At 32.2% G+C, this 26,450-nt stretch overlaps 5 protein-coding genes and 1 long non-coding RNA gene across 20 annotated transcripts; 3 read left to right on the top strand and 3 right to left on the bottom strand.

Annotated features, from left to right (window-relative positions):
* Positions 1-210: 210 nt before the first annotated feature.
* On the bottom strand, positions 211-2,286 carry LOC122574234. 2 transcript variants are annotated; one of them, XM_043741580.1, is made up of 3 exons: positions 572-2,286; positions 394-480; positions 211-338 (listed from the first exon to the last, which is right to left on the bottom strand). In XM_043741580.1, the coding sequence occupies exons 1-3, from the start codon at positions 1,598-1,600 to the stop codon at positions 273-275; spliced, it is 1,182 nt and encodes a 393-aa protein (XP_043597515.1). In that variant the 5' UTR covers positions 1,601-2,286; the 3' UTR covers positions 211-272. The 2 variants fall into 2 exon arrangements, with proteins under 2 accessions (XP_043597515.1, XP_043597514.1); XM_043741579.1 differs by having other exon boundaries at positions 222-480.
* Positions 2,287-2,424: 138 nt separating this feature from the next.
* Positions 2,425-7,551, top strand: LOC122574229 (structural maintenance of chromosomes protein 5). Of its 5 annotated transcripts, XR_006318942.1 has the most exons (16): positions 2,571-2,619; positions 3,047-3,124; positions 3,207-3,534; positions 3,598-3,936; positions 4,061-4,189; positions 4,253-4,460; positions 4,546-4,677; positions 4,755-5,279; positions 5,355-5,484; positions 5,554-5,800; positions 5,884-6,291; positions 6,367-6,594; positions 6,667-6,846; positions 6,907-7,002; positions 7,081-7,337; positions 7,417-7,551. XR_006318942.1 is itself a non-coding variant. In XM_043741567.1 (15 exons), the coding sequence occupies exons 2-15, from the start codon at positions 3,066-3,068 to the stop codon at positions 7,228-7,230; spliced, it is 3,159 nt and encodes a 1,052-aa protein (XP_043597502.1). In that variant the 5' UTR covers positions 2,425-2,443; positions 3,047-3,065; the 3' UTR covers positions 7,231-7,391. The 5 variants fall into 5 exon arrangements, 4 of the variants coding, with proteins under 4 accessions (XP_043597502.1, XP_043597499.1, XP_043597500.1 ...); XM_043741567.1 differs by lacking the exons at positions 2,571-2,619; positions 7,417-7,551 and adding an exon at positions 2,425-2,443 and having other exon boundaries at positions 7,081-7,391; XM_043741564.1 differs by lacking the exon at positions 7,417-7,551 and having other exon boundaries at positions 7,081-7,391.
* LOC122574242 (small lysine-rich protein 1) lies at positions 7,417-9,309 on the bottom strand. Its single transcript, XM_043741599.1, has one exon. The coding sequence runs from the start codon at positions 7,713-7,715 to the stop codon at positions 7,428-7,430; it is 288 nt and encodes a 95-aa protein (XP_043597534.1). The 5' UTR covers positions 7,716-9,309; the 3' UTR covers positions 7,417-7,427.
* A 557-nt stretch (positions 9,310-9,866) lies between these two features.
* On the top strand, positions 9,867-22,316 carry LOC122574237 (abhydrolase domain-containing protein 2). Its single transcript, XM_043741584.1, has 7 exons — positions 9,867-10,440; positions 15,850-16,022; positions 16,892-17,059; positions 17,579-17,765; positions 17,878-18,076; positions 18,164-18,314; positions 18,391-22,316. Exons 1-7 carry the CDS (start codon positions 10,286-10,288, stop codon positions 18,558-18,560), a joined length of 1,203 nt encoding a protein of 400 aa, XP_043597519.1. The 5' UTR covers positions 9,867-10,285; the 3' UTR covers positions 18,561-22,316.
* Positions 10,613-15,840, bottom strand: LOC122574243. Of its 10 annotated transcripts, none has more exons than XR_006318956.1 (6): positions 15,484-15,838; positions 14,298-15,408; positions 13,994-14,216; positions 13,716-13,915; positions 13,331-13,565; positions 10,613-13,022 (listed from the first exon to the last, which is right to left on the bottom strand). It is a non-coding gene; the product is annotated as an uncharacterized LOC122574243 (long non-coding RNA). The 10 variants fall into 10 exon arrangements; XR_006318955.1 differs by having other exon boundaries at positions 13,331-13,915; positions 13,994-14,100; positions 14,206-14,216; positions 15,484-15,836; XR_006318952.1 differs by having other exon boundaries at positions 10,613-11,101; positions 11,222-13,022; positions 13,331-13,915; positions 15,484-15,826.
* A 133-nt stretch (positions 22,317-22,449) lies between the features above and the next one.
* On the top strand, positions 22,450-26,344 carry LOC122574233 (adenosine deaminase 2-like). Its single transcript, XM_043741577.1, has 4 exons — positions 22,450-22,974; positions 23,323-23,914; positions 24,106-24,429; positions 24,853-26,344. The coding sequence occupies exons 1-4, from the start codon at positions 22,767-22,769 to the stop codon at positions 25,238-25,240; spliced, it is 1,512 nt and encodes a 503-aa protein (XP_043597512.1). The 5' UTR covers positions 22,450-22,766; the 3' UTR covers positions 25,241-26,344.
* The last annotated feature ends 106 nt before the right edge of the window (positions 26,345-26,450 follow it).

The following is a 26,450-nucleotide window of genomic DNA, read 5'->3' as shown; positions in this document are numbered from 1 at the left end:
AGACTATCGTTTTTAAGCCGAAAACACTATGTATAATGAAACTCATTTATCAAGGCGTGAAGACGTGCAGTTCGATAATGAAACGTACGCGTAAATAAATAATTGGAATAGCTAAGTAACTATGAAGCGTCGTGCTATGAAGATGCTTTTAACGTGATTAAACATGCCACTTTATTGCGAAGAAAATAAATTTGTTACGAATTAATTTTATCAATTTTTCTAAGCAAATTATTTCTTAAACATATTTCATTCATTAACCCAGAAGTTTTTCTTCAACAAGATTGGACGAATAAGAATTGTATTAATATTAACAACAAAGTGGTAATGCCGCATGCCATCTGTAAAAGGTGTTGATAAAAACATTTCATCTCTTTTGATCCAATTTCCTATTACCTTTGCCAAAAGGGTTGCATCTATTGCGAGCCCCTTCATCACGAACGCGTTACCCTTTTGTAGCACTTGCAACGAGAACAACTCCAACTAGAATCGCGTACATTGATTAAAATTTCAATATATTTCTTCTATACTTCGAATATAAATCATCGATATCAAAATAATCGTCTCATCTTACCTCCGTCGTCACCTGATCGTCGAAAGTATGTACAAGAATTCGATGAACGCTGGAGCCAATTTTTGCCATTTGGCTTCTGGTAATTTCAACTATCGAAACTGTTATAATTATGTGTACGATGTAAAGAATTGCGAAGATAGGAGCAAAAGAGAACGATCTCATCTTGCCTACTTCGTTGAACAAGACTAAATAGTGGTACATATTGAATGTAATGTCGATGAACATTATTGTGAACATAGCTTCGATCTGCATGCTACACGTGTTATTTAGTAGCTGAACAACTTCGCTCATCTCTAGATGTTGCTGTTTAAGAGTCCTCAGCTTCGTCAACAACATAGTATTCTTCTGCATGTGATAGACTCTTCTGAGTAGATGAGGTTCATCATTGACTAGAATTTCCTTCACTTTCGCTAAAGAATTATTTATGTATTTAAAACAGACATTTAGCACATACACGTTGTTCGTGTACAAGCTAGTCAGTACGATGACACCGAAAAAAGTATACCAACTGATGTAACCAAAAATATAATTTCTGTAAAAGTAGATGATGTGTGGGATGTAGCTCACTAGTGGCATCAGGAACAGAGTATCTTTTATCAGAATTCTTGTAGCCACTTCGCAAAAAATTTCTGAAGGCAGTATACGAGAAACGTTCGAGACGCGATTCATCACTCGGATCATTGGCCTACTTTTAACATAATTTATAATGAAAATCATGGAACCGCAGCATAATATTAAATTGACATGCAATTTAGCTGCCACTGTCAACAAATTCTTTGAAACAACGTTTATTTCGTACAAAGAGAAAAATACGCAGGTCAAATAAATAATGATAGAGATTGTAGAGAAAACGGAGTATGATTTCGAGTATACGAGTTTCGATGATTCGAGTTTGCATGGCAAAAATCCCATGAAACGATTGATGGAAGCAGTAGGGCTTATTAACGATATGTAACTACCGAAATACAACGACCATGATTTACACTTTTTAACTGATCTTCTCTCGAATTTCGTTGATCGATTAAACATTTTAAGAACTTGAGCTAAAACAATATGGCTTTCAGTAATTTTTTATGTAGATATTTCGATTCTTCACGACGCAAGCGAAACTGTATTTTTTATACGAAAGTTACATTCGCCTTTGAAATCGTGTTTTATACTGTCCTGAAGGACAAATATCTGTTATCGTAAAAAGTGTAAATGTTATCGTTTGTTGAATAATAATGAAATTCAATCAATTCTACTCAAATCTAATTCAATCATCTGAAGCAAAAGAATAATACAACCCACTAACGGAAGGTGTTTCGTAACATAAAAGGCTTGCAGGAAATATGGTAGTAATAGCATTATCGTGATTAAAATTGATCGGTGAAGCGAAATGAAAGTAATTCATGATGCACTTTTATCAATTTTATTTCTTACTTCGTGTTTTTATCAGCTGTGAAATGTTTTTTATTGAAAATATTTTAGAAGATAACAATATCTTCAAAGAGGGGCTTTATTAGAATATTTAGAGTCGTTATTTTGGTTATTATCTGATTTTTATATTCGTTACAAACCTAGAATTAGTATTAACGATAAGTTGAATCATAATAACATATGTATGTATGTTTCGTTTACGAAAAGTACTACGATAGTGGAAACATTCGCGTTAAAGTTACTCACTAGAATAAGTTTATCAATTCAAATTATATCTTTTGACGTCATTACTTTGTGCGTAGTTTATGTGTCAGTTTCCTGTAGTTAATATTGTAACTAAATATAGTGGTCTGTTATTTGCATTATAGTTTGATAAAAAAATCATTTTCTACTGTTGTAAAGAACATACAGTTTTGAGTTGGAAAAGAGAGGAGTTCAGACACGTTTAAATAAGTTTGTCATTTTTTATCGCTTATATATACACTATAACCATTCTATTAAAATTACACATAATTTAATTATTTTGTTATATATAATAATTAATAGTAAAGGAACTTCGCAAATTTTAATAAATAAATCTGTAATTTTTTAAAAAATTGTACAATATTAATAATATTGTATAGGGAACCGTAAGTACTAATCATACAAATATGTATTATTCGTATATAATTTTAAAAGGAAATTATATTATTATGCTTTATATTATTATTTTAAATACATATGTTTGCATAATTTACATATATTTATGTAATTCGCATAATGTTTACGATAATTGTCTGCTACATGTTTAAACTGGTTCAAATATAAACAACTACAAGTTACACCTATAAATAGTTACATTTTTTGGAGCCGAATGCATTTGTTTTGAATAGGTTATGTTTACTTGCCACTGAAACTCCTCGTACAATTTGAAGTATAAGAAAATAATTAGTAGAATTCTGATATAGATAATGAAATATAGTAATTGCTATTTCTTATGTTTTTATCATAAAACATCATATAATAATTGCTTAAATAGTAATTTCTCAATAATGAATTCATGTTATTTATTTAAAGGTTTGTACAAAGAAACATCATGAGTAATAACGATATTGATAAAGGAATAATTACTTATATTTATTTAGAAAATTTTGTGTGAGTACTAATTAAACATTCTTTTTTAATACTTATAAAAAAATAATAGTTCAAATATATATAAAATTTTCTTTTATTACAGGACTTATGATAAAGTTTGTGTAAAACCTGGTAGGAACTTAAATGTTATTATTGGCCCTAATGGCACTGGTAAATCGACAATTGTTTGTGCGATTGTGCTTGGATTGGGAGGTAAACCTACCACCATTGGTCGAGCCACTCATGTCGCGGATTATATAAAAAGAGGATGTGAAGAAGCAAAGATTGAAATTCATCTTAAAAATGGGAAAAGCAACGATATTGTTATTCAAAGAATATTTAACAAATGTGGGAAATCTTTCTGGTTCCTTGATAATAGACAAATAGGTATTAAAGAAATACAGGAACTAACAGCAAGTCTTAACATACAGGTATGTATATATAAGAAATATTCATTTGAATAAAAATTACTTTCACTTCTTTGTAACTTTCAGGTAGATAATCTTTGCCAATTTCTCCCACAAGATAAAGTACAAGATTTTTCAAAGATGAATGCACAAGAATTGTTAGAAAATACAGAAAGATCTGTTTGTAGTCCCATTATAGTCGAACGTCACAAAAACTTGATACAATATAGGATAGACCATAAGGATTTAGAGAAACAAATTGAAAGTAAAAAAAAGTCGCTAGAATTGAAAACTCAGATTTACGATAGTTTAAAAGAAAGTGTCAGTAGTATAAAAGAAAAGAAATTAATAAAGGAGAAAATTTTACATTTGAAACAGAAGAAAGCATGGATATTATATGAACAAAAACGTAAAGAACTAGTTAAGGTAGGAATACAAAATTATAAAAGTAATGGTTACGTGATCGTTACATCATTATTTGGATCCATATTTTTATGATTCAATTATTACTTCATATACATAATTATTTTATAATTTCTAATATTTGCAGTTAAAAGACATGAAGAATGCTGCACAAGCTGAAGTGGCACATTTAGAAGCAGAAATAAAGCCTGTTAATGACGCAATAACAGAAATGAAATCAGAAATTCAATCGCTTCAAACTTGTCTTTCAGACCATGTAAGATCACATAGTTTGAACAACAAAAAGATAATATATATTCTATGTTTTTTACAATTTTAGAAAAATAAAGTCAAGATCAAAGATATGAAACTGAAGAAAATGATAGACAATATTGTAGACTGCGAAAATGATGTTAAAGATTGCGAAAATTCATGCAAGCAAAGAATTCAAGTAGAAGAGGCTCGAGATCACGACATTGATATTGCACAGAAACAAAAAAAAAAACTTGATAACGATTTATTATTAATGTTGAAAGATATTGGATCTGGTTTGTTCTATTCTAATTATGCTATATTTTGGGATAATATATTTTAAGACAATATAAAACTTTCAGAATATGTTATATTTTACAGAGGAAATTTTAGTGAAACAGCGCCAAGAAATAATATCCGACATAGAAAAGAAAAGGAATATCATTAATATGTTAGTAAGCCAAGCTTCAGAATCAAAACAAAAAGAAGACCAGCTAAACCTTGAAATTGCATGTAAATTTTATTTAAATTATTTTATTTTATTAAAATTACTTTTGTTGCTTTTAAATATAATAAAATACAATTTTCAGCTCAAGAAGCAGAACTACAAGCTCTTAATATTGAAGCAAAACGATTGCAATTTTTAAGGGAAAGAAGTGTTGATACATATAAAGCAGTGCAGTGGCTGAGGGAAAATCGTAACAAATTTTCAAATATGATACATGAACCTATATTACTTAACATAAACGTGAAGGAAGCTTCTTACGCGAAGTATTTGGAAAATATCTTTCCATTTCGGGACATGATAGCATTTGTTTGTGAAGATAAACAAGATATGAACATGTTATTGCATTACTTAAGGGACGAGCAGAATTTACAAGTAAACGTTGTACATTCCGATCCTGCGAAAGATGTTTCAATGAATCCAATTGTTCCATTGCAACACATTAAACAATTTGGCTTTACTCATTACTTAGTATCACTGATTGAAGCTCCGAGTACCATTCTGAAATATTTAGTGTCTATGTATAATTTAAACAATATACCCATAGGAAAAAATCAAGTTGACGATAACGTCGATCGTATACCTAACAATATACGTTGTTACTTTAGTCGTAAGTAAATTGATATACGTTAGTATATTGCAATGAATAGAATTGAGATCATTATTTCTTAATTTTATTTCTTAGAAAATAATGTATATATGGTAAATAGATCTAAGTACACTGGAGAAAAGTCTATCGGAATGCAACCAGTATCGGGTACAGGAATGTTATCTATCGTGTTAGATAGAAGGAGAATGATAAACATTGAAGAAAAGTTTGTTAATATTTTTATTTGATAAAGTTATAATATTTTGAATAAGTTATAATTAAAATATTCTTCCAGATTGAAGGAATTACGAGCGAAAAAAAACAAGGAAAGTAATAAACTTAAACAGCTTGATGAGCAAGTACATGAACAAAATAAAGAGTTAGATAAAATAAAAGCTACCAGAAACAAATATCAGCAAGATCTTCAACAAATACAAACTCTGAAATCTAAAATACATATAGTGGAGAAAAAAGTTGTAGATTTACAAAATGGGCGAACCACTGTTGAAGAAATAAAAAAATATTCTACTAAAGAAATAAAGGTTCTATTAAAGATTAAATAATTTTTTGTATTATTAAAAAAACAATATATATATATATATATATGTATTTATAAATTCCACAGAAAATTATGGAGAAGCAAATAAAAATATATAAGGCATACAATACTGAATTAGTAGAGTCTGTTGAATGCATTATGGACAGTGAGACAACCGACTATGTATTAGCATTGCGTAATCGATCTTTGAGAGTGAAAATAAACAATTCTCACGATTTAAGAGAGCGACTCAAGGAAGCAGAAGATAAAGTGAAGCAATTATGCCAGGAATTACAACCTCTGAAGCACGAAGTACAAAGAGTATTTAATCAAGCATTGCAATCTACCAATGGTATTAGTGCCTCGGACAGTGCGTTTGCACCCATAAAAAAGATATTCAATAAATTGCCGCCGACCATAGAGGAAATTAATAATGAATTGAATATCGCACAAGCAAAAATGTTTTGTATGGGAAATAATATAGACGGAGAAAATGTGAGCTTCAAAAGATTACAGTTAAATATGAGTTTTACAAATAAAAAATGAATTGATTATTCACTTTAATTTCAGATATTACAAGAATATGAGCAAGTAGAACAAAATATAAACCAATTAAAAGATTTGATTCAGAGTAAAACACAAGAATTACAAGAAACTACGCAAAATATAGAATCGTTACGAAAGGAATGGTTAACGCCTTTATCACAAACCATTGAAAAAATTAATTCTAATTTCAGTATGTATTTCTCAGCAATGGATTGTGCTGGTGAGGTTGTATTGGCACAACCGGAGAATCATGTGAGTTACCATTAAATAAAATAGATGACATACTTATTATTTGAGAACTTAGAAAGATCTCAATGCTTACAGATGGAATTTGATCAATATGGTCTCAAGATTAGGGTAAAATTCAGAAATACCGACCAATTACAAGAATTAACAAGATATCATCAAAGTGGTGGAGAAAGAGCTGTAACTACTGCTATTTATATGATTGCACTTCAGGAATTGTCAAGAGTACCATTTCGCTGTGTTGATGAAATTAATCAGGTATTCTTATTGAATTTTATACAATTAGCGTTTTATTCTAACATTTCTGTTTCATCACAGGGCATGGATGCTGTGAATGAAAGAAGAGTATTTAATTTGCTTGTGAAAATGACTGGACGAGCAAATAGTTCTCAGTATTTTTTACTCACACCAAAGGTAGTGTATATTAATCATTTTCTATACAATTATACAAATAATTGACCTAATAACGATATCAAATTTATTTTTATCTAGTTACTACCGGATTTACAATATTCAGAGACAGTGACAGTCCATTGTGTGTTCAATGGAGCATTCATGATCAATCATACAGAATTTGATACAGAAAAGTATTGTGAGTTCATTGTTAGGGCAATGGAAAGAGAATGTACAGATGACAATTAATGATTAAAATGTTTTGTTATGTCTAAATACTACATGTACTATAATGTTTATGTCGAAAATGTAGTTACACAGAGTATTATAGATATATTTTTCCAAATATTCGAAACGTGAGTGAATTCTGTGAAAAAAGAAATATATATATATATTTTATTGATACCTTATCATACAAGTATCTGGTCATTTTAGGTGATTATTATTCACTTCCTCCCCTTCTTCTTCTTCTTCTTCTTCTTTTGTGCTTCAGGCCAAGGGAATCCTCTACACTTCAATACATCCATAATATTATGGCAAGTATAATAAGCATTTTCCATGACCTCTTCATTAAAGATATCCATAGTAAATTTTGCTCTTCCTCCACTCTTTCTTGATCTTTTTGTTCCCTTATTTTTACCACCATTGTTGTTCTTGCTGTGCTTGCCGTTTCTACCCTTTTTTTCATTCTTGCCATTATTTTTGGCCATTTTCTTTTTATTCTTTCCTCGCATCTTATCCTTCAGTTGGATGAATTAATACAAATAGTTTCGCAAAAGATGATTCAAATTACAACATAAAATCCTATATCATTTCTAAGCATCTTAATGACGAGAAACATCGCCGAGTTGTTATATCATCCTGTATGTAAATCGTTACTAGATACGTGGTTATTTCAATAATGGTTGCTATGACATAGACACATATACACACATCGATAATTTCAACTCTTTTGCAACGATGTATTTCAAATATCTGAGAATTACGACGTAAAATAGTATATGCGATCGTTTATCAGTTATATCGCATAATATTTCCGTTGAAAGCAAATTAAAATTCAAAGTATTAGTTTTTCAATAAATTTTTCAATTATGGGAGTGTCATGCACTCATTTTAAACTACCTCAAGTATCACTTGATAGTATCTGTTAATCATCAATCTTTATTCATTTTTTCAAAAACATTTGATATATCATATATAAAAGATACACTTATGGACAGTTAAACAAATTGAAGTAACAAATTATTCGCGTTTTATTATATTTTGTAAACTGATTAAAATAAGATAACTTTCATAGGCTAAAATATTTTCAAAGATATGAATGATTTAGATGACATTATCCAAAAAAATTAGCAAATATAATATAATATTTTGCAAAAATTAAATGTTATAGTATAGTATATCTCAATCCATTGTGGCTCCCAGGGTAAGATACATGCATAAAACTCGCGTGGCAATCACTAGATTAATAATTATTAAAAATATTTTAAGATACGAAGGTGCAAAATCAACCACTCCGCACAAGGCGATTTTTAAAACTGTGCAACAATCGCATTTTATGACATCGACCCGTAAAATAGAAATCGTTTCCGCATCGACTAATTATCGAAGTATCGATCCAGCTAATAGACCGAACAACCTTGACCTTAACCTTAACTGTGGCCCAAGAATTCCTATATTGTTCTCAAATAATATAACGGATCAGTGACACGATATTTCACGATTACCTTCGTGAATCGTTCGCAGCCTCGAAAAAGATTCGACCGTGCTCCGAAAACGCGAATAGAATCGTTTTGCCGTAAGGGGACAATGTACGGACGTCCTTATCAAAGTATAGCCGCTTTCCATTATTCATGTGTGAGAGATATAAAAATTTAATTATATAATAATTGTGGGGACATTCATTTATTTGTTCGTTACAGCGAGATATTTTAAAGTGAAAACTATAAGATAAGGTAAATATCATCAGATACAGAATGATGGAGTTAGATACACACACTCAATTAATAAACATAATAAAACAAAATTGCTTCTTTCAAAGAGAAAGATTGTACTATGAAATAAAATTCTTTCGTGATTTCACCACTTACGTATAGTAATTTTAATTTCAACATAACATAATTCAGTAAATTATACTCGTAACAATTTTTGTTGGCATTGAATTATAGAGTTGAAGTGGCAAATGATGGGAGTGAAGATTCTCAATGTAAATAAAAAATATTGGTTTAAAGTTGATATATAGTGACTATAAAATGTATTCGCACATACCCTTATTTTCCAATAAAACGATAAATTATCAGGTTTCGTATTTCATTTTCATAGTATCAAATTTTTAAAATCCTATAAAAGTACTACTAAATGATACAAAATTTAATATACTCGAACCTAACTAATTAGTATGTAAATGCTATATTACAAATATAGTGATCTGCAAATACTTTTTTTGGATACTGTACATGATTTTAGCTGTTCCTAACAATAGCCCTAGGTACTAAATTTACTTATTCTAGCACTTACAACAATTTACATTCTTTTCCATGAAGAAAGATATTTTTTACTCTCTGGATACTTGACATCATTTTCCGTTTAAACTCTTCAATTATAGCCAACACTAAAATTTATGAGTAAATATAACATGCAAAAATTCAAAGCCAATTTCTACCTTGTACCTGTACATTTAACAATATAGTTTAAAAAATTATTTCGCGTAACTTTTTGAGAGGAGAAAAGAAAGAGAGGAAAGTAGTGCCATAACGCTAGTGGGATTCTAAATAACAGCGAATGGGAACTAGTGCCACGAACCAGCTGCGATTTGCGGCATTCGAGACATAACTCTCTGACCGTGTACGTATATACATACATATAAGCAGAACCATCTGAAAATTTAACTTGTGTTTTGGAATCGTCTATCTAGCTGGGTCTGATTTTTTGTTCTGTCTCCCATAATCCGAATCGAAGTTTCGACCGACGCGGACAGATGGAGGTTCCATGAACTTAACTATGTGTACATATGTATATTGATAGGCACGCGCAAATCGACCGTCAAGTGCCGGTAAAACAAACGCGAAATACAGTCGCATACAGTCCTCGCGACGAGTATCACGTATTTTGTGCATCGCCGACTCAGTAGTGACCGAAGGTCCTTCGTAGTCCTCCAGCATACATACATATACATATATCATTGCACAAGGGAGCAACCAATCAACCTAAACATTCCTTTTCGTACGTCAATATCCATTCGGTATTGGCGTGGAACGTAAAAAAGGAAGAAATCGAATTTTTGTGGCGTAAGCAACGGAGAAACATGTCCACGGCGCTGTTAGCTGTGTTTGCCGTGATCCTGTGTATCCTGTTCAGGATATTAAACGTAAACAGTGCACCGCAGAAGCCATTGATCGTCTGTCAAGATCAATCATTCCTAACGACGATCCTTAAAATCGCTCCTGTCATCACAGAACCGTAAGTTTTCCAGCGATATTTCTTTTTTTATTTCATCAATTATTCCACTACTAGCAAAACTCCAGGTTCTGAATCTCGCTGCATAATGTTCATGGGAGAAAGTGAGGTTAGGTTAGCTCGGTACGCCGGATATTTTTCTTGCGTGCATACAAATAAGTAACCACACGTGACAAATTTTATACAATGGACCCTTTATTTTTTAATCAGATTTATACTTGATAAATTCTCGATAACGAAATGTCTCGAATGTGATTTATCGATCGACAAGCCTGAAAATTCGCGAAACTTACCAGGCACGATTGAATGGTAAGTTTTATTTTAATCGTTCAGCGCAGGCCTGATCTAGTTTTCACTAATAGACAATGACCCTCTCAATTTACTTAATTACATCACTTAATACGCGTTATAGAAAACTTAATGTCAACCCCGTTGTACCACGGTCACATTCTTCTGATAATATCTATATTTTATATATTTTGTAATCTATATAATATAGATAGCAAACCAGTACGTGTCTCTCGTAGAGTTTGACATTCATTATTTTATTAGAAAGCTGAAAATATTTATGTATTTTTTCTATCTAACTTCCATTTTGTAAATTAAATTTACAAAAATACGAGTGTGCAAAAATATCCATAATCTAGTTATTAATAATAAACACCTGTAAGAGAAGCATAAATAAGTTTTAGTAACCTTATATTGTTAAATACACCTTCTGAACATAAAATATGTTCTCATTCACAAAAATGGAAATACAAGAAAAAAAAGTTTAGTAATTTACTTCAATTTCTTTGTGCAAGTCTGTATTAACTTTAACCAGTTCCTTCAAAGTAGTATGCGTTTTAAAAATAATCTTCCGCGATAAAATAATTGCTTATACATCATATACATTTGTGTTGCTATAATCGGTGATTTAAAATTACTATAACATTTATCCGGAGAAGTATCTCACCTTGTTAGATATCTACAAATCAAAATAGCTGTAAAATTAAAATTTCATCTTGAATAAATCTCATTGAAATTTTGGACATAATTGTCGTGAGAACAGGTAAAGTAGATAAATCGAATCGAGATGATATAATTTGGGAAAGGATGCAGATAGTGTAACCATTAGCATTGTTCTGTCATTTTTAGTATTGTATAATGTCTTGTTCTGCTCTTGGCTATGACCTCACTGGATAAATGGCTTAAGTATGTTTGCATCACATTTATCAGAACATTGCAACGAACGCTACACATTGTTGTTGAAAGCTTATCTGAAATTGAAGCAAGTCGTACTTAAAGCGTCATTTTATTAATACAAATGTCTTTGGAATTACACAGACAAAGAGTGAAATAATCCAACGACCGTATCTGCAAAGAAAATAACTTAAATTACGGTTCATATCGAAATTTTCAAGGAACCGATAATTCATCGATCGTGTTCTGAATTAAAATAAAGAAGGCGTATGCAAGTTGAACTGGTCACTTGTATATCCAAACATGAGCTCGCTGGAAAAATGTAGGTAGCAGTTCTTTTCTGGAAAAAAATGATTCACCGAAACGGACGTATCAGAGCAAGTTGAACGATTCAACGAGTTATCATTGCATGAGATTTATGCATTTGATCGTATAACTTTCTACGTATTTTACCGTAAATCGATTTTATATATTAAAGAAATCTTGAAAATATTTATATCAAGACGCTTTTTAAATATCAATATTTCTGAAAGAAGATTACGTGTAATAAATCGGAGATAATTATAACAGTGGAAGATCTCTTAAATAGTTCAGTTTAAGAAACTGAAAAAAAGAGCGATTCCTGTGTTCCATTTTATTATTAGTAGAATCGTATTGTTATATACGTTAGGAGACTTATTTCTTATATTCTACGAAAGACTTAAACCACAGATTGTAGCGTGTAAGAGAAAACGTAATTTTTCATGTAATCGCGACCTCATTAATTCCAAGAAGAAAAAAAAATTTCATATATTTACATATGTATTTTTAGAACTTCGTGATATGACACTCGCCAAAGAGTACATTGGTTTCATATTTTTCTGATCGCGAATGCAAATGCTTTTCGTGATATCTTCGATTCCAGAAAAGCCAACGTTGACTAATAATCAGTTATTCAACAGACGCATTTCCACAGAGAGACCTTCTTCACTTTATCGAGTGATCGCGTTTCTTAACAATCTCGTTGTATTCGTTTTTACTTTTGTAGAACGAAATCCCTTTTCGTTATGGTATGCATTTACATACTATGGAATCATCTTCAATGGTAGAGTTTCACATCCTGACGATCGAAAGTCGTTCCAGTGATCGAACCCTGATTGAACGAGTTAATTTCCGAAAGATAGACAGGAAATTGATAATTACCTCGATCCTCTCAGCCCCTTTCCTCTCCTGCAAACCGAATCGTGTACATACTGAATTCTCAATTACTATTGCACAATTTGTTTCTGGTTATGTGGATTTAACGACTATTGTTACACTCCAATTTCAATAAAATCCTTGTACGTGTAAGTTATAAATATTGTGGATAATCGTCAACTTTCTGCGTTGGATATTTAAACTTCTGCACTTGGGGAAGCTATTTCCTTTAATTAAAAAATTGTGATAAATTCTTTGTCTTATCTCTTTCTTGTAATTTTTTAGATGAACCTCTTTCGATGAAAAATGATGGCGTAACGTCAGAAAGAAATTTTAGTTGGTAGAAAAGGATGTTCACTTTTCGACAATTTTAAATCGAAAAGAAATTTTCCAAAACGATAAGATATCGTTTTCGTGATACGTTTTCCCGCGAATAAACAGTCGTCTACATTTATCGCTCGATTTTGATATGTAACAACCTGCCGCACGAATCGTTATCGTAACACATAAAAAAATAAAAAAGCGAACTTAATACCTGGCTTTGATCGATTATACGCTGGCCGTGACTGCAAGCAGCAGCAAATGTTGTAAAACGTACGTAACTTCTTTACATACGTGTACGAGGAGAAGATTGATAGTGAGAAACGTATAATTCCTTCCATTAACGGCCGTCCAGCTTCTAATTAAAAATTTAACGACCTATCTTATTAATTACATTCGTGTGAATCGTAAAAGCCCTCTCTGTCACCATGATTGTTTGCGACCACTTGCTAAAAGGAATTCTTATAGTAAAGAAAAATATATCTCAAGAGCAATCTCGTTAAATCGTAAATACATAATTCTATTTATTTAATCGCAGGAGACTTGAAACACTTCACGAATGCATATTCATAATTTAAAAGGGACGAAGAGAATTTCACCTTTTTCTTCGATCAATCTGTGCGCAACAGCGAAATTTTACACTGTTGCGTGACATTCTGAATTTCATTTGCCTCAACACGCAACAGAAAGTCGCGATACTTTAATCGTAGAACGATTTTTGCTCGTTGTATCTTTGATTTGTCAACAATGATTATCTTTATGAGTAATGCTACTTTCCAGCACCGTTATTATTATGCTTCTAATTAAACGATAGGAAATTTTAAACTACACTAACTCGTTAAGAAAGAAGAAAAATACTTGGTCTTGACGTACTTACTGTTGGTCGAAGAGATACGACGAGATTGTAAATTAATACGTTACATGGTGACACACGTTGATCTAGTCGCACGTATATGTACGTAGTTGGTAGCTGGAATCTCGGATCTGCAGAAGTCATTTATATGATTGGCATATGAGATTTCTTTGTAATATCACGTGAATAATCACGTGAAAAGTAGAAAATCGTGTATTTCTAGAATTCCAATTTACCAAAATGTATACTGTAAACAATTTTTTTCAAGTATATTGCAAAGAAAGAAAGAATCCTGAATTTAATGATACAATTCTAGAAAATATCCTACAGTCAGTATATTCCTTTATATGTCACCGATGGCTATTTTGGTTGTTGAATCATACAAGCAAACTTTGATGATTTCATCATAAGCATTATACATATCTCTTCCACCGACGGCACAACATATACTTATGACGTGTTGATATCGAAGAATGCTTCGCACGTATCTTATTAGCGAAGAATTAATTAAAAAGGAATGTCGAACCTGTAAAATTTTCCTTGCGTTCGCAGCAATTGGGCGTTCACAAAGAACATGGCCTTTATCTTTCCTCAAAAGAATAGCACATTACCCACTGAAGTAAGTAGAAATCGGTGTAAAATTTTACATCTGATCTACTTTAGTTCGTAAGGTCGTAAATAATTCCTCCGAAACGATCATTGTCCTCGTTTGTTTAATGCCTGGGTGAAAAACGTAGGCATTCTTGGATCAGGCTACGATGCCCCTAAGGAAACCTTTCCACAGGAAAATAATAACCGCGATCTTCTTTGCCGTGCCATTAACGGGCCAGATTATATTTTCCACGAGTACTGACTGCTTGATGCCAGTGATTTTTACGGCTTCGTATATGCTCCACTGATCCACTAGCGATTCTTTCTTTGTACGTTGCAACGAAGAAGTTTAATGTTTCGCTGTCACGTTTAACTTCGCTTTTACTCCCGGTAAAAATTGCGTAGAATTGCTACGAAAGAAGAGAAACACACTTTCACGTGCGTTGAATGGTTGTTTCCTGGCCTGGTAGAATTGAAGAATGAATTAAACACGAGTCTGCGTGCACATAGTATACCATAGATCCAGATCAACGAGTCGAAAAAGAAATTGAGTTGCACGGGTTAGTAAGTCAGAGATGTATAAAGTGTGGAAGAAATTTTACGCTTGGTTATTAGCCGCATATACTTATCCCTAAAATAGTTTTATGTCTGCTTTCGAATTACCACCGTGACCTGTTTTCCATCTTTTGCCACAGTGATTAGTAGTTTTCTCAGTTTTACTTTTTCTTACGATTTTTCACGTTTCAAAAACTGCTTAAGTTCTTAAGACATAAAAGCTGCTTAAGTTTCTTGATACCGCAGGGAAGTAGTGATTTATGATTAGACTGCCCATGCATGCGACAATTTTCCTCAAATTGAATACAAAATATATTAAATAGAGATCTATCAGGTATTATAACTCTGCGTGTTTTGCTTTTACTTACTACGTGATTTTTAAATATTCTCTGTTTCCTCGTGATACTACGAAGTATAAACTGGTAAACTGCAAATTTAGAAGAGATAAATTATATGTAAATATCGGATAATACCATTACACAATAACAAGGGAAATGAAGTGCTCTATGCACGTTTGTAACTTCATCGGAAGTAGCTTTGAGATGTAAATCGTTTGTCAACTCGCCACGTATGAATTTCGATTATATTCCAAACGCCTTCGAGATGTAAATCGTATCGCGAAATTGAAAATGCATCTTGTGTAAGATTTGTTTGCTTGGGAACTAGGTGAAGTCGCCGTTCGTGATATGTTTCAATGATAAAAATATTACATCACGCTCGTTTATGTATTTCAGATACAAACCAACAAGGCTATGGGGTTTCAGTGGCCATGTACAGACCATCGTCCACAGTATTATTGGTCGCGTCCGTTGCCCTTGGCCGATTGGAGAACGAGTGTACATAGGACTTCCGGATGAGACCACTCTCACTTACGATCTTTATCAACCACTAACTAACGACTACGAAGGTCTGTTTCACCGAAAATCTTGAATCACAAGAAGATACTATGAAAAATTCATATTGAAGTTCTATTGGTTGCAACTGAAAGAGACTGTGTAATTTGCTAGTTCTCTTCGCTTATCTTACGTTGAATATGGATGTATGTGCATCCATAGAGTGATGTAATAGAACAGTAGAATACAGGTCGATTATTTGTTTTGATGATTGAATTTTAAATAGCGTAATTTCGACTTTGACTTTCTTTGATCATTCAACTCTCACATTTGCAGCTTAAAGTTCAATAAAGATTAAAGATTGAAAGCGCTATGTTTGAAACAAAGGATAACCTACGAATCAATATAGTCCCCTATAGGAATGCAAATCATTTTGACTCTATCGTACCAATTGAAGATTAAAGAATCCTTGACTAGATAGTTTGCTGTAACACGGTATAGATTAAATAGTTTTCGCGATTTTGAAGCGTGTTATAACTGATAAACTTGCGATATAATTAAAGTTAACGTTCCTTGGTAAAAAGATAAGGAAGCTTAGTAAAACTAATAAAGTTTAATAGTCGAGTAAAGCAATCTATACGTATATCTATACGATATACATATATCTATCCAAGCAAAGATAGATGATATTCTACATCATGGTATTCTTTAAATATAATTACAATGAATATCGTCAATATTTAGCATACATATTAAGCTTATGAAGAGATATCTGTTGGTATAACAATATCGACATGTTAATGAGTCATTAAAATATTTGAAGAGTCTTTGGCTTGCATCCAAAGGAAGGAAAATATTAATTTGTTTTAGGAATAAGAATGAACCTCTGTACTCTGCATGTATATCAATTCGATATAATATTTTATATTTTATTTTACTACAGATGATGTAACAATTGCCATCTGTCCTGGGATTTGTAATAGTTCCGAAAGTGTTTACATCAGAACTTTCGTACATTTTGCACAGTGTCATGGGTACCGATGTGCAGTACTTAATCACGTTGGAGTCCTTTCTAGTGTCAAGATCACTGCACCGCGAATTTTTACGTACGGTACGTGTATATACGCAATAACATATTATTATGGAAATACTAGTACGTTTACAATATTACCAAGCTGAATTAAAGACTTTACGCTCTAATCATTATTTACGTGCATTTCGACCTTGCAATATTTTTTATGTTGACTTTTATTTATCTGTGTTCAATTTTATTATTTTTTCTATTTATTGTTATCTTTATTACTGAAGAAAGAATCAATTGTAACTTATCTGATTTGTATTCTGATTGTATCATTGTTAATTATAAATTATATTGTTTTATTGATCTGTTGATCGATGAAAATATTACAGAAAAAGAGAACGATGCAGAGAATTTTTTTCTATCTTCCGAAGAGGTTGTCTGCTATAACTTCCAGCAATTTCTAGAAGAACACTATTTTTGCGTGGTTATCTTGAATGATATATATTAATAGAGCCTACTTTGCGAGAGCCTTAAGGATCTCAAGAGGTTTAATCGAGATGGTGTTAATTGAATTCCTGATTGACATTTGGCTCGATTTGCGTATTACAGGTCACACCGATGATTATCACACGATGCTACAAAGTTTGATGGAGAAGCATCCGAATACAAAAATAATTTGCATTGGCTTTAGCTTGGGCGGTAACCTTGTGACCAAGTACTTAGGAGAACGAAGATCGAATAAGTTATCCAATATAATTGGTGGCATATCTATTTGCCAAGGGTATAATGCCATCGAGTAAGTACATATCATTTTTTCATAAATAAATTTCTTACGAAAAATGAAAAAAAATGACTGTGGAAAGTGATTTACTGATAGACTTTTTGCTTTCTCTTCAATTTACGTATAGAGGTACAAAGTTCCTACTTAACTGGCAGAATTTTCGACGTTTCTACCTGTATATAATGACAGAATCTGTGAAGAATATTATACTTAAACATAAAAATATCTTGTTATCTGAGGAAGTTAAACAAAAGTATAATCTAAACGAATGGGATATCATATCTGCTGCAACTTTACCGGAACTTGATGAAGCATACACTAGAAAAGTAAAATATTTCTTAACATAGTATAAATATTATTAAATACCAATTTATATTTCAGTTATATTAATTTGTATATTAATTATTGTACAGCTCCACAACTTTAGATCCGTAAAAGAAATGTACAAGTGGAGTAGCTCTTTGTTCTATTTAGATAACATTACAACACCTATGGTATTCATCAACGCATTGGATGATCCCATTGTACCTGAGATGTTACTGGAACCTATCAAGGAACATGCCAGTGTGTACTAGCAATCATTATGCATTTATAACTCATTATAGTTTTATAAACATTTTATATCATTTTTCTGTTTTAGGAACTCGTCCAAACACATTGTATGTGGAACTGGCTCACGGCGGACATTTGGGATTTTACGAAGGTGGTCTCCTGTATCCAAACCCCATAACATGGCTAGATCGTACATTGGTCTCTCTCGTAGGGTCTCTCACATTAGCACAAGCGGATAAATTATTAAAAGCCTCTTAACGTAATTTAATTTCACTATCATCATTACTTTGTGAGTAATGCATTCTTAGCTGTGAAGCAGCAACAACTCGTATTTGTAATCTTATTTAAATTCGAACTTGATTCGAGCATCAAAAAATTACAACGGATACACGTTAAGCGTGAAATCAAGTGTACACGATTTCAAGATTCTTGGGATCCTGTTCATTGCAAGCGCGAATTCGAGCAAGCGAATTGAGTTTAAATTATATTTCTTAAGATCGTCTTGAAAAAGTATACATAGTTTCGATAACATGATTGAAGAGAATTGATAAGAAAGTTTCTACAATAGTAGCACAACGTTTCGACGTCAATTTATATTTTTTCTATATCTTGGCTATTGACGCTTCATACTCAGGGATCTTTGATAAGTCAGCTTGATAAAAGGATGTCATTACAAAATTGTACACTGAAGACGGTTGGCTTTGGAGTCGCGTTAGAGATTCGGATTAAATTTTTAAAAGTTGTAAAAGAAGAAAAGGAATGAATCAATTTATGTGTAGATTTTGGAAAGCCAACAATTTTATCAAAGATACTGAGCACGACACTTCTAAAATATGCATAATAAAGAAAGCTTTGTTCCCTCAATAATGGAATCACTTGAATTAATAAACTGCAGGATTTATTTGTGCGTTATACTATAAGTATATGGATCGTTTCATATGATATACACATCTGAGATAATTCTATTACTATATATAAATATTCGTTGTTTGTTTATAACAATAACAGATGTGCTACTTTGCGTAAACATATCTAACGTATATTTTTTATACATTTATCCAGCATCTTCGAAACAACATGATGAATTTTCGGATCCAATTTATAAATCTATATTCTTCTTGTGGTAAAACATCGACAACTGTTACATATCCTAATAGGCAACCGGTTGAATAATCCTTGGGAAACATTATCTTTTCATTTTTTATAACACGATGTTTTTGTTATGCAGTTGAAAATTCTTTCTTAATTGGTATTTTAGATGCTGCAGCAATCTATAATCTTTCTCTATGTCTACATGATGAGTGTCATGTACAATCTTCATCACAAGTTTTATCCTAGCGACTAATAAAGATGCTCAAACATAAACCAGAATAATATTTCTTGAATGATATATCTCGTGTTAGAGGAAATGTTTATTTTTAATGTTCGTAGTAGTAATTCATGTGATTCCATATACATTGGGCGAGTAAATTCGATATTCGAGCAAATATTACTACTTTCTATTTCACTGACTGATTGAGATGTATCTTGCAAATGTTCTAGAATGAATTCTTCAAAATTCTCAGTTAATGGTACAAAAAATCATTAAAGACATTCTTCTATATCATTAACAAAAATATAGAACATAAATAACTCAAATGAGATGTCCTATATATTACAGCAAAAAATATGATTGCATGGGACGGAGTAAATTCAGTGAATGCTTACGTGGATGTAAGAATAATGAAAAAAAAAAAAAAAAATAAAAGCAAGGGCTATCGAACTTCAACCCAAAAGCGTTATATTTACATATCTTCTTTCAATAATGTGGGACAGATATTAACCCATTGGGGATAACGTCTGTGCACTGAGTACGGAGTATGGACTTCTGTTTTGTTCCCTGCAGCCGAAGTCCGTACGGACCACAGCGCTATGCGGGCATTTTATACATCGCATCACTTTACGTATATTACTGACACGGTATATTTTTATCCTAATTGTGATTTCGGATTTTGTCTAGAAAAATATATCACACTGTACTAGATTATTAAGATGACAAACTAACTGAGGAACTTATATCGTTAACTAATTTCACAAACCAGATGTGTTTCAAAGATGTACAGAAACTTGATTCATTCTTAATTCATCTTAGAAATGTAAGTATATATTGCAAAATATCGATCGCATGAAAATAAATCGCGAATCTTGCGGTATCTTCGATGGGTTAATTTAAACATAATTTATCACAAAGGCAGCATAGTAAACACCATTAGCATGAAACACATACATTAAAGAATATATTTTTTCTATAACTATTGTATATGTTCGTCATCTTTTTGTCAATTATTTATGTTATAAATTATGTTATAAATTATTTATGTTATTATGCATTTTCATACTAATGAAATTTATGAATTTATATGTGAAAAATTGCATTTAAAATGAAACGCAAAAGAATTTTGCGTTTTACCGAATACTAATACTTTTCTCCTGTTTTTTGTTTTTCTGACAAAGTAACTAACACGGTAAAAAGCTATGCTCTACAAGTATATGATTGATTATAATTAAACTATATTATTTTGCGTAAAAAAATACTCAAGATAAAATTACTGACATTTTCGAATATAAAAATCTGTAATCTTAATTTCAGTTCTTTATATTCGGGACAAAAAGATACAAAAGATATTGGTCCAATTATAATATCCTCCGCAAAATTAAACGTTAATAATATTAAGGTAAATCATCGAAACATCGGTCTGGAACAATTGAATGTATTCTAACTTTCTACGAATATTGTTTGCGATCGTCTATGAGCATTTTCATGAAATAACACAAGACAATAATGTTACTGATGCACGTTCGTGCCGTGAAGAATCTAGGTGTAGAATTACTTATATATCACGATCACGACTTTAAGTTATTTATTTCTAGAACTTCAGCGTGGGTGCAATTATAGTTGTTAGATATTTAATAATCATCGTTTTGTTATTATCGATATATTCTGCAATCATAATAATATATTTAACTTTGTATATATTGGTACTAATAAAATTACGAGAGTTTATACCACATTGGTATACGACATGCATGTGTCGTAGTTTTTCAGCTATTTATAATATACGACCTATCGAGCAAATGGAAGCAAATAAATTATTGCAAATAACCACAAAATTTATTACCATACGCGCACATTGATTTCGCAAAATTTTGGCAATTCTTTTTGATAACGTCCCATTTGCAATACAACAATCGTTCCATAGCAAATTGATTTAACATCTCTTTATAAATAAGGGTAAATAATAAATATGAAACTATTACGTATATTTTAGAATGTGACTGACAGCTGAGTATTTATATAAACACGAGGTGCTTACAATAGAGAGTGCCTTAAGTTATGTTCTGCTATCATGATTCTTTGATCACCTGAACGAGGGTTCCTCATAATAAAAATTCATAATAATTTTTAGTGAATCCTATAAAAAACTATTTTTTGTTTATATGTGCTCAGTGTAACTCGTTGATATATTAGTAAGATAACGAGAGAGGGAATCTTAAACAAAGCTAAATGATCTTGCGAGGTTGCTGCGAACAGTTTGTATTTTCGCTTGGCGAATTAAGCATTTACAATCTGTCGATTGCAGTTTGTAACGAAATAAGTTGTCTGCACTGAAAATAAATCGTTTCCACGGATAGGTATACGCTTAATAATTTGTGTGGCAAATCCTCGTGTTAGCATTTTATGTGTAACTTTGAAACTGTTGGATTGTGAGAAATTGAGTTTATCATTTGTATAGTATTAGCTATACACGGTGCAATAATTAATGTATTTCTTAAACACGTACTTACATAATTTGCACATGTATATTGAACAATATTTTGCATACAAGAATACTTTTCTACGTGATATTCATAACAAAAAGAATAATTATCTATTTTGAAGTTACACCTGCGTGTAATTTAATTCAAGGATATACACGATATAGTGTTATCGAATGATTATTAAAAGAGCAATAAACATACTTTTTGCTTCATTAATTACAATGAAATAGTATGTAAATAAATTCCTCACCCCGTCCAAAAGAAATATCCAATTTTTGGACTAATCGATAAATTATATCGTAAACTTTGTTTCAAGAAGAAAAAAAAAAGTTTTAAGTGTCTCGATTATCTGGACGCTTTGAATTATAATTAAGTCCCAAATATTCCTATGCTAAAAATTTATGCGACGTTAATTGGAAAAAAAGAAAAAGCAAAGAGTCGTTTCATACCGAAATCTGAAATGTGAAAGCAAGCCCGAGGTGATTGGAACGTTGATAGTTGAACAAACATTCAACGCATCTGTGGAAGTTATCACCGATGGTAGGAACCGTCTTGGTAGAAAAGATCAGCCAGTAGAGTGCAAACAGTCCAGGCGATCGGATCGCTAGTTCTAGCTTTTGTGTGCAACTGTGCAGGGCAGCATTCGCCGGATATAGATCAACGATCATGAAGGAATTCATTTTTCCATTCATAGTATTGCTTGCCTACGCGGCCGCGAATGTCACCTTTCCACGTGTTAATTACACAATCCTTCGGAACGAAATATTGAAGTACGAAGAACGACTGATGATAGGTGCCAATTTGATTCTAAACGACGATGAAAAGGCCGCCAACAAAGTCCTAATGAAAGCAAAAAAAGAAGAATTGAATGCTGGTTTGTTTGCTGTTTAAAACGTTCATAATGTCTCGAAATATTTATGCTTCGATTGATAAATTATGCGGTGAGATAAAAAACTCAATTCTATTCAACTTTGCGCGTTTAATTTGTAAATAAACGACATGATATCGGTAATCATTGGAATTTTGTTATTCAACGATTTTACGAATCAACGAACTGTTTGTCTCTCCTGGACAATGAAAATCGTCTGCTGACCCATTTTTCTTTGTTTTCATTCTTACTTTCATTGTCTTCGGGGGGAAAGTCACGCGGATTGAAATGGTCTTTTATCGCCTCATTCTTTTTTAATCTCCATTGTTTTATAGATCTATTAAATTCTCGCAGGTTTCAAGGATCCTAGTCAGTATGCCCCTGCACGGAACTTCGTCGAAGCGAAGAAAGACATTGAGAAATCGAAGGTCTTCCAACTGCTTCGTCGCATGCCCAAAGGAGCGGTGCTCCATGTACACGACACTTCTCTCGTTAACGTCGATTACTTGTATCATAACATCACATTCCGCGATAATTTGTACGTCTGCATCGACAAAGAAGCCGTTAGGTTGCACTTCTTCCGAGTACCTGACAAATCATGCGACTGGCAGCTCCTGAAGAAGGTACGCGAAGACCCTAAAAAAGGCCGTCAGGTGAACGATATGATCAGGAGCAGGATGACGATGGAGTGTGACAATCCTGCGTTGGCCTATCCAAACGTTAACAAGGCGTGGCAGAAGTTTATGGACATATTCTCGTTCATCAACTCCTTACTAACGTACAAACCTGTTTACGAGGATCATTTCCTCCAAGGTTTGGAAGAGCTATACGAAGATAACGTAATGTATCTTGAGCTTAGATCCACCTTGCCAGATTTGTACGATTTAGATGGCACGCAGTACCAACCAGAAGATTTGGTCGGTATCTATCAGAATCTTACTCAAAGGTACTTTATTTTTCTTTCTATTTATAGAAAACGTAGCAGCGATCATACTGTTGATATTCTTTATCGTGTGTTTATTTGATTAAATCGAGAAATCAAGATTATCTGGGTAACATTAAAAAATGGCAAACGCTTTGATAAAACAGAGAATGAGGTCGTGACTAATTACCAATAAATTACTTTACTACCTGCAGATTCAAGGAGAAACATCCGGACTTCATAGGGGTCAAATTAATCTACGCTCCAGTGCGATATGTTGATCATAAAACAGCGGAATATTATATAAAAACTTTGAAAAAATTAAAAATGCTGTATCCCAATTTTGTGGCTGGATTTGACCTGGTCGGACAAGAAGATTTGGGATACACGCTTGAGCATTTCGTAGATTTATTGAAAACCGTTGAAGGAGATAATATTCCTTTCTTCTTCCACGCAGGTGAAACGGATTGGTTGGGAGCTCCTACCGACGAAAACCTCGTTGATGCTATTTTACTAAATACCAAACGTATTGGACACGGGTAAGAAAAGTTTATATTAAGCGAAATTTTATAATTGCTATTAATGAATAACTATATATTAACAAGGCAATTAGACATCTTAGTATCTAAAGATATACACTATGATCTATTCATGTAATAAATCGTTTCGTATTGATTAGGATATCTCTAAAGATGAAACAAATATCGATGAAATCTCGATAAGAATTAGTAATTTCGAGATATATCTGGGGAATTTGAAAGTCCTTCCCTATTAAAGAACCCCAATTTAGTAATAGATATGCACGGTATCTTACCTATTCTTCATCGCTATTTTATCATTTTATCCAGTTTGTAGAGAAAAGCGAAAGATTACAAATATAAGAAAGAAAATTTTCAAACATTGACAATCTATAGCATAACTTTCAGAAATTCTTATTTCCATTTTGTCTAATTTTTATTTAGATACGCGCTGACCTCTCATCCCTTCCTCCTGGAACTCGTCAAAAAAATGAATATCGCTATCGAAATAAATCCGATCTCTAATCAAGTTCTAAAACTTGTCGATGACCTCCGAAATCACGCTGCTAGACCGATGTTCTCTGGAGGATATCCAGTGGTGATATCCAACGATGACCCTGGATTATGGGGTGCAAAGGGTCTCAGCTACGACTTTTACGAAGGCTTTATGGCACTCATGTCGATGCACGCTGATCTCAGAAGTCTCAAACAATTGGCACGGAACTCACTTATCTATAGTACTCTGCATGACTCTGAGATGCAGAAAGCGTTAGATATTTGGGAAAGAAAATGGCAGACATTCATCAAGGACATAGTATCTGAAAATTATTAAAACCACAAATGAATAAAGTAAGAATGACAAGAATTTGATTAACTATTTATAAATAATTAAACAAAAAACGACACTAGTTCAATAACATTTGTAAGTAATAGATAATCTTTCTTGTTACTACAATTTAAATACAATTTAAACGATTCTGTGATTGGTTAACTGCTCGCAATTATTATCATGCGTACAATCGTACGTCTGTTAATTCATGTTTCGCGCATGACCGTCTCGAGCATTACTTAACGTCAACTGATGTTGAATTGTTGATAAAACCAGTTCCCTGCATAATATCTTTCATCCGAAGATAAAGCAACGCGATTTACGCGCCACGGACGTTTCTGTGAGTTCTTTACGCTGATACGCGATTTAATTTCATTTAAAATCTCTTTTCTTTTGCTCGCGCGACCGTATAATTAAGTCGACGCTCCGCACTACCGAATTGAAAGCGGAGCTGTCGCACAGTGTCTTTTTCTTTTTTGCTGTTGTCTGGAAAAAAATAATGAATAGAATTACGCTTAATGACGCGGCCTGAACTTACGTGGAAATTACCCAGCAGTAAAAAAGGCGCGATTCGCGCTGTTTGTTGCGCAAGACTATCGAATGCAAACATCTGTCGCTTTCGGATTGTTAACCGGAAATTCAATGGGATCAAAGGTCACGTGTTGAGACAAAAACCATAAATCGACTTTATACTATTACAATGGCATATAACAATTGTTCTCTCTTACATAATTGACCTTTATCGAGGACGATAGAATCATCAAACACTAATAAGAATTAATAAAGATGTAATCAATAAAATGTTAAAACATATATCAGGGTGTGTTATCTATAAGCAAATAAATAGATTATAGGACTATATAAATAGTTACGTGGCACGAGTATTTAATAATACAGAGATATCTTAACTGGTTTAATTAAAAGAAATTAATGCGAAAGAAAATTCGAAATTTTATTACATATGTTATTGAATTTCTGACGTCTGTTTATTTTAGTTCTTCTATTTCAATAAATTAATTAATGAATGTATAATATTATTTGACTTAAATTCTTCCATGATGTATGATATCAACTATTAAATAAATAAATGAAAATAACAGATATAAATATGCTTCTGATGAATAAGATATAATTGAATATCCCAATAGTAACTTAAATTTTGATTAGAATAAAGATTATAGATTTTTACTACAGACTACTGCTAGCTACGTAG

The sequence above is a fragment of the Bombus pyrosoma genome, linkage group LG13, assembly GCF_014825855.1.
Source record: "Bombus pyrosoma isolate SC7728 linkage group LG13, ASM1482585v1, whole genome shotgun sequence".
Lineage (NCBI taxonomy): Eukaryota > Metazoa > Arthropoda > Insecta > Hymenoptera > Apidae > Bombus > Bombus pyrosoma.
This window is presented reverse-complemented; position numbering and strand designations above follow the sequence as displayed.